At 36.6% G+C, this 8,216-nt stretch overlaps 1 protein-coding gene across 3 annotated transcripts in view; it reads right to left on the bottom strand.

Annotated features, from left to right (window-relative positions):
* LOC106459913 overlaps nt 1-8,216 on the bottom strand; it is a 110,237-nt gene that overhangs the window by 65,298 nt on the left and 36,723 nt on the right. For all 3 annotated transcript variants that reach the window (XM_022386485.1, XM_022386486.1, XM_022386487.1), the window contains exon 2: nt 7,461-7,559. In XM_022386485.1, coding sequence (XP_022242193.1) covers nt 7,461-7,559 — 99 coding nt within the window. The remainder of the gene's footprint in view (nt 1-7,460; nt 7,560-8,216) is intronic.

Here is an 8,216-nt window from a genome sequence, read left to right as displayed (position 1 = left end):
CCAGGTGGTTAGGGCGCTCGACTCGCAATCTGAGGGTCGGAGGTTCGAATCCCCTTCACACCAGACATGTTCGCCCTTTCAGCTGTGGGGGCGTTATAATGTGACGGTCAATTCCACTATTCGTTAGTAAAAGAGTAGCCCATGAGTTGGCGGTGGGTGGTGATGATTAGCTGCATTCTCTCTAGTCTTACACTGCTAAATTAGGGATGGCTAGCGCAGATAGCCCTCGTGTAGCTTGGCGCAAAACAAACCTTACAGAACCTTTTTTCCCACTTTTGTTTCCCATTTTAGGAATTTTAAGATAACATAAAGAGTCTGATTTCTGAACAATCGATATAAATAATACGCTTGTGTTTACCACTCGGGAACTTTTCTTGCAAATTTCTCGATCAAATGCTACAAATTTCATATCGTTAAAAAGGCTTTTGTCCGAGGAGTCCGGATTGCATATTGGCTTTTCAATTGAGACTCATCTTACCTGTTTTTTTTTTTGCTTAGTCAAACTGTTCAATGAAACAAGTATGGTACACGATGGCACTGTCGTTGTCGTCACGTGACGACTGGCTTCGATTTCAACCTCAGCTTTTTTATTTGCAAAGTATTTCACATAACATTTAACTCACATGCAATTTCTTTAAAAAATGAACATTACACTAAATACAATTTCTATGGGCTTTCTCGACATATTTAGGTCAAAAATACACATGCGAAGTTCATTCAAAACCATTATGCTTACCACTTTTTGTACACGCATTCAGACGTTTCTGCACATGCAGCTAAATTTGCCTTCATTACAACTTTACATTTACTTTGCTTTCAGTAGTTTATCTTCGGTTCGTTACATAGACTGTTATAAACACGTTTTAGCTACTTTTTTTTACAACGGATTTTATTATTTGTTTTTTTTGTGAGTTTCTTTGTTTAAACTTGTAAAACCTGTCATACAGTGAGCGTTCATAGCTGTTTCATACTCTGTACGCTATTATAAATACCATTACTTTATTGTTTACTTTACGTGTAGTTTTATTAATTAAAGTTATGTCTACGTGAGTTTGTTTGTCTGTCCGCGTAATTTTTCTTCTTAAAATAGACCAGGATTTATCGACCTAACACATAATGCCTGCAAGAAAGCGTAGTGAAAATCAGAGAATAAGAAAAATTCAAGCAAAGGGCATAAAAACTACACAAATGGTCGCGGCTAATATTTAATTAAAAAGCTTAAATCTCTATTGAATATAGAAAACAGTGGAATAGAAAAGCTAGGAAGTAAAAGATATAACTAGTTTTTATTAATTTATTTCTTTAATATGATTATAATACTTCTTTATTTCTCTGTTGCTCACTACTAACGCGCTGGCAAGTCGTGTTGTCAGCCAGCATGTTCGGTGGCGGGATTCAAACCCGTGACCCACATATCTCGAGTCAAGTGCCCTAACTACCAGGCCATATGAATGCTTTGTTTAGTTAAGTTTTGCAAAAGTGTTATTAGCAATATAGAAATAGATATTGCTTCCATACTTCATCATATACAAATACCGAGTAAATTAAGTTAAAATAATTTTGGAGCCTCACCACGTTGTTACAGTCCGTGTCGCTACGTCCAGGCATGTCTATCTAACGACAGTACATCTTGAATAATAGCCTTGCAGCGTAGTTTTAATTTCAAAAGACTCTGTCGTAAGGCTGTCACGTCCAAAGCACAACACTTTCCCTGTGGCTTTCCATACTCCATCTAGTGTACGAGAACAACGTTTTTCGAGTGCTTGTTTTAATCGCACTAAAACCCATAAGCGCTGCGTCTGGGGACTTAACCGGTATGCCTTTGCATGGAACAACGTGAATAACCGTTTTGATTCTTCAGCTGCTTGAAGTATGCAATGGTTGAATAAATATGTTATGGAAGTAACTTCTTTTGTATACATGACTTGTGTTTTTTTTACAGAAGAATGTTCTTCTTGATTATGTTGCATACTGTTTTTTTGGGAAACGTGGGCAGATTTTGCGTGCACTTTGCTTACTACGTCTGGGTTTCGACCTGTTGCAGGTCTCCTTCTGGATGGTTCTGATACATTAGGTTGATTCACATTCCAATGTCATGAAGTACAAGAGATATCCCCGTCTTGGAAATTCTAAATGCTCGATCTAAACACATCTTTTTAGCCCGAATATATGAATATTTTGCGCCGAAAAAGACTTTTACATACTCTTCCCAAAAGTGATCAGTTTTCGGCGGTATCACACTAACTTCGCAACACCAGAAAAAATATAAAAAAGGCATTTCTCATATATTTCGTTTCATTGCGATATCGGGATGTGTCACATAATTTGCTGGTTGCACATTCAAAAGACCCCCAGTGGCACAGCGGTATGTCTGCGGACTTACAACGCTAGAATCCGGGTTTCGATACCCGTGGTGGGCAGAGCACAGATAGCTCATAGTATAGCTTTGTGCTTAATTACAAACAAACAAACACATTCAAAAGCGTTTTAGTATAACGTGTTCAACCCACTCTTTTTATCTCTGTATATATATATATTATAATATTTTTTTCTGCAGATTTATTAAAATTCCTTCTTGTAATATGTAAGCGAAATTATTTAAACGTATATATATATATATTAAGGCCCGGCATGGCCAGGTGGTTGGGGCGCTCGACTCGTAATCTGAGGGTCGCGGGTTCGAATCCCCGTCACACCAAACATGACAACCTCCGCCTTTCCCTGGTCCCAAGTCCAGAATGAGAAATGGGCGCGGGGCTAGTAACTCCACCCCGTAAAAACCAACCTGCTACAAGTAACTGCAACAATACCTTCCGTTGGCGAGGTGTTGTTGCGGCCCTATGCTCCACTGGGAGTTTACAGGAATAAAAAAACAAACAAATATATATTAAACAACATTTTCGCTGTTATTATTTATGAGGTTTATTTATAGATAATTAATACTAAGTAAATATTGAATCCAATTCTAAAGTGGTTAAAATTTCATTGTATATGTCACTGGTTAGGCCACCTTTGGAGTACTGTGTTTAGTCTTGAGCTCCTTACCTTAGGAAGGGCATTGTATCGTTGGAAAGGGTTCAGAGGAGGGCTATTAGAATGGTGCTTAGGATGGAAGGGTTGTCATATGAGGAGAGATTAAGATATCTGAAACTGTTTTCTCTTGAAAAAGGAAAAGTTAGAGGGGGATCTGAATGAGGTACCTAAGATTGTAAAGGGAATTGATAGTGTTAATGCATCATATGTTTTCATATTTAACAGTGATAATAGTAGGGCAAGGAGACACAAATATAAATTTTGGCAGGGTAGGAGTCATCTTTAGCTAAGACAGTTTTATTTTTCTAACAGGGTTGTTGACCACTGGAATGGTTTGTTGTGGAGATAGTAAATTTAAGTGAGTTTAAGAGAAAACTTGATAGCTATATGAATTATAAGAGCTGGCTTTGGGGTTAACTTTTTTTATTTAATAGTTTTAGTTTAGGATGGGACAGCGTAATGGATCAATGGATCCCTTGTTGTCCCTAAACATTATGTTATGTTATATGCTATGTTAAATATATTTCGTTACGCAGTCAAATAATATCCGCTTTTTTTTTTCTCCTTTTGAAGGGGGATCTGGATATATAAGTTCAGGACTTTCATATACGTAACTTGGTGCTCTGTTTATAATAACGATTCTTCTTTATGGCAGGAACATTGTTAAAAACTATAAACAACTGTATTCTGCTGATGGTTAACTTTAAATAATCTAGTAATGCTCCAGTATATTTTTTAGTCACTTATTATATCTACAGGAAAACTTCAATTTCAATGGCTGAGCTCAACTATTATTATTTGGAGTTGTTCGAATGTGAAGTAAGTCTGGATAATTCAAGTAGAGAATATGATTCTGTCTTATAACTCTAACTTTCTAGCCTAGAAACATCTGGATATGTTTCCTGATCGTTTAAAACTCAAATGTTTGTGTCCGTCTCACTTTTCGAAGCTGGCATGACTTCGTTATCTAGTCAAAGCCGGGCTGAAATGTTTGTCACTTATCATTTCTTGTAGAACACGTTATCGGTATGATGTCGGTACTCTTGAACTACGTGTACAAATATAACACAAGATAAATAAAAATATATAGGTTGCTTTAAGTACATCGACGTTTACTACATGGTTGAGTAAACTCATCAATAATTGTAGTTACGACCCCCTCCCCTGTTGAACGAAGTAGCGTGACTCGTGTTACTAACCAGTTGTTCCCAGTCCTACTCTAAAGAATAAAAAAAATTGCCAATGTCACCATCTAACGTCTTAGTTTTCAAAAGAAAGAATAAAAAACTTATTTCCTTTAGTGCACTTAACGGAAGCTTTAACAGTATTTTGGAAGCACTGGAATTGATACAAAAACATACGACATCATTTGTCGTACTTCTGTTTCTCCAGAAAGAAAAAGAAAAGAAGATGAGAATCTAATTTTCTTCAGAAGATATAAAACCTTGGAGCGAAACCGGTTGTATTTTTCGACGGAAAATAAATTAAGCAAGGATAACTAGTGAAGATTAAAAAAACGATTGTATACGATACAGTATAAACTGGCAGGCTTGGTACGCAGTAAAAATAGGTGTATAATACTATTTCATTCTATTTTAGGTATGTAATAGACGAGTGGGCGGTGTGTAATTTATTAAAGCCCCCCTTAAAACTACAGTAAATGTTGGTTTCAAGGACATGTTACTTTAATTTTAATTAACAATTCTAAATAATATTACTTTATTAGTATTTTGACTTCCTTTTCTAAGGATTTCTTGACTCGATTGTTTTGATTTGATTCAGGTCGCGGGTTCGAATCCCCATCACACCAATCATGCTCGCCCTTTCAGCCGTGTGAGCGTTATAACGTGACAGTCAATCCCACTATTCGTTGGTAAAAGAGTAGCCCAAGAGTTGGCGGTGGGTGGTGATGACTAGCAGCCTTCCCTTTAGCCTTACACTACTAAATTTGGGACGGCTAGCGCATATAGCCCTTGTGTAGCTTTGCGCGAAATCCATAAAAAACAAACAAACAATTTGAGTTGATATATGACTAAATGTGAACGAAAACACTTAAGCCAGACGGTTGTTAAAAGGCCTCCCAAAATTCTTAACAAGTCTGACTAAACTCATACCCTAGTATCAAAATTATGTTTCTTTCTTATTAATCACCAATCTGTGCTCTGCCAACCGTGGGTATCGAAAAACGATTTTTAGCGTTATTAACCTTTAGACTTACCGTAGAGTCACTGGCGTGGGGGGAGCAGAATTATCTAACGTTGGTATTATACATTTACAGGCTTTTATGATTGGCTGATAACATCATGGCAGGTAAACCGATACCTGTCACGATTAGATCCCAGTTAAAATGGTCCCTGCTTTCAGAGAAAAGCACGCAACATATTGTTTGCCAAAGATCCAAGGAGACTTTTTAACCTGTTTCTAGAAGCTGTCGCTAGAGTGTATCGAAATACAAGTACTCACAGTCAGTTAATTTTATAAAAACGGTACCAGTGGATGTGAAAGGTCAGAATAATTAATAGTTATAAATGAGAAGTAATTATAACGTGTGTGTATGAAACTTCAGGTTCTCTTAACGACGTCATGGCTTCGTTTTTAATCAAATACTGAATTTCTTGAGCAATATTCTGACAGGTGCCAAACTGGCATAGCTTAGCAATATTTTTAGTGCCAGAAGTTTGTTTTATATTTGTTTGTGTGTAGGTTTGTATAGGAAAATTGTATTTATGGTACCAAGATAACAAAATAGAAATATCACATTTTATACTTTTTTTTTTAGTGGTGCTCAGGAGAAATACGACTTGTAATGTGTACAATAGTTACTGAGGTGTATCCAAGTAAATTACATAGTATGACGTGATAGATATTATAGAACGCCTGTTAAGATATTTTAATCCTTTTACTGATAAAGCTGTAGTGTCCTTGGGTTAGGTTTTCTATAGCGTTGACGGTGGATCTGAGATAAAATACTTATTAATGACTGTTGTTTGTCTTGGTGTGGAGAAGTGTGAAGTGTGCTACATAGTGGCATGTCAGGGACATTTTTATTTTTGTCAGAAATAAGAAAAATTGTAAAGTTCAGAGGAACTGAGTGTAAAATTCTCCCAACTGTAAAAGAGTAACGTGTGATTGGTTTAAATTCGTGCTCCAGTTTGCATGGATTATTTCACGCGTCAGAAGGCAGTTGCAATGGAATGTTTTTTCGGCATATTAAAATGGAATTGAAAGTGGCGCATAGGAAGCGAGAGAGGACAAATATCAAGCGAGGACTTGAAAAGAACGAATGCTTCTTATGAGGAAAGTTGGCAACAAGGGATAAAAAAAAAGAAAGAAAAGGAAACAAGAAGGCTGCCAGTAAGTCTTAAGTCTAGCAGAATCAACTTTCCTGAAGACAAGGTCAGTAGGGTCCAACATCTTATTTGTAAACAATCGTAATTACACTGGGAGTCTGTAGCATGTAAACATGATAACGTAGAAGGAGAGGTTCTGAGAAAAAATGACCGAATTCCAACTCCTTCTAGGGTCATCCTCAATAGCAGAATCAACTTTCCTGAAGACAAGGTCAGTAGGGTCCAACATCTTATTTGTAAACAATCGTAATTACACTGGGAGTCTGTAGCATGTAAACATGATAACGCCCCAAAGTCCCACATACACACCTGGGATACCAGACAATCTATTTTTTCATCGCAGACTCCTAGTTTATGTTGCTTTATCTTCACGTAAATAATCAGATAACGAAGTGCAATGGAGCTGTTGCGTCTGAGTTTTACACATAAAATCACCAGATAATGAAGTGCATGCTACTTCGCTCATATTTTACCCCTAAATATTCAGATAATGAAGTGTACTGGAGTTGTTGAGTCTGTATTTTACAGGTAATCAAATAACGGAGTGTACTGGAGTTGTATCTGTATTATACACGTAAATAATCAGAGAATGAAGTAAACTGGCATTGATGTGTCTGTATCTTACAAGTAAATAATCAGATAACGAAGTGTACTGGAGTTGTTACGTCTGTATTTTACACGTAAATAATCAGAGAACGAAGTGCACTGGAGTTATTACATCTGTATTTTTCATTTACTATCCTCAGATACTTTGAACAAGTAGCTATGCTTTTGTTTCTCTTAGTTGATTTCTCCTCAGTTTGCTGTTTTACTTTTGAAGTGTTTGCGGCTTATCTGTTTAACACGTATACATACAAACACAAGCTCACCTGGTTTTTAACTAGGTCCTAATAAAGATACGATACGAATCATGCATTTTTTTTATATTAATTCTACGAAATATATAAATATAGCTATCTCTAAGGTACAATATAAAGTACAGAAAGGAAGCTATAATTGGTGTAAATATGCAAGAAAAAAATCTGACGAGGTTAGTTCCAAATAAAAAAAAAATGAAAATGAGAACAAGTTATTCACCGAATAGCACCATATCCTCGAAGAGGCGAGGCGTAGCCGGATAAAGGTCCCTTTCTTTCAATGACTGGTTGAGTTCTGATCGAATCTTCCTTTTGGTAACTGTTGATAAAAAACAAAATACAATAATGAAAACTTTGTAGTATATATAAAAATGGTGATAATAAGACCGATACTGTTTAAGTCATAAATTTTGTGATGTTTCGTTTCTATAGATCCGAACGTCAAGACAGCTGCTGTCTTTATTATTATGTTTCTGGTGAACCGTAGCTCGTTGTTTTGTTTCTCTGCTTGTAGTGACATATTTTTCTTTTAGTGGTTTTGTATGGCGATTTCACAGACTCATTTTATACATAAAGTGCAGGATAAAAAAAAATGTAGGTAATCCTTTATCAGGTGCTGTTAGGTGCATACTGATTTTTTAGATAGAAATTAAGATAAATGAAATAGTTCATAGCCATTGTCAGTCACGGTTCTAGACCTTAATATATCTTTTTTTTGTGGGGTGGATAAAAGAGGGTCAGTCTGGGGGACCTCCCCAGTGATAGTTTAAGGGAATGTAGGAAATTATCCAGCTTGGGTTGAGTTGGTCCATCTTCCAGCCTGCTGGTGCTCAAATCAGTTGGTCATGATGATCTGTGGAATAACTTTATTCCTGTTTGGATAATAATACCGTTTTTTAATCCATGTTTGGCCTCCCAATTGCACAGCGGTGTGTCTGCGGACTTACATCGCTATAAACCGGCTTTCGACACTCGT

The sequence above is a fragment of the Limulus polyphemus genome, unplaced genomic scaffold, assembly GCF_000517525.1.
Source record: "Limulus polyphemus unplaced genomic scaffold, Limulus_polyphemus-2.1.2 Scaffold680, whole genome shotgun sequence".
Taxonomy (NCBI): Eukaryota; Metazoa; Arthropoda; class Merostomata; order Xiphosura; family Limulidae; genus Limulus; species Limulus polyphemus.
This window is presented reverse-complemented; position numbering and strand designations above follow the sequence as displayed.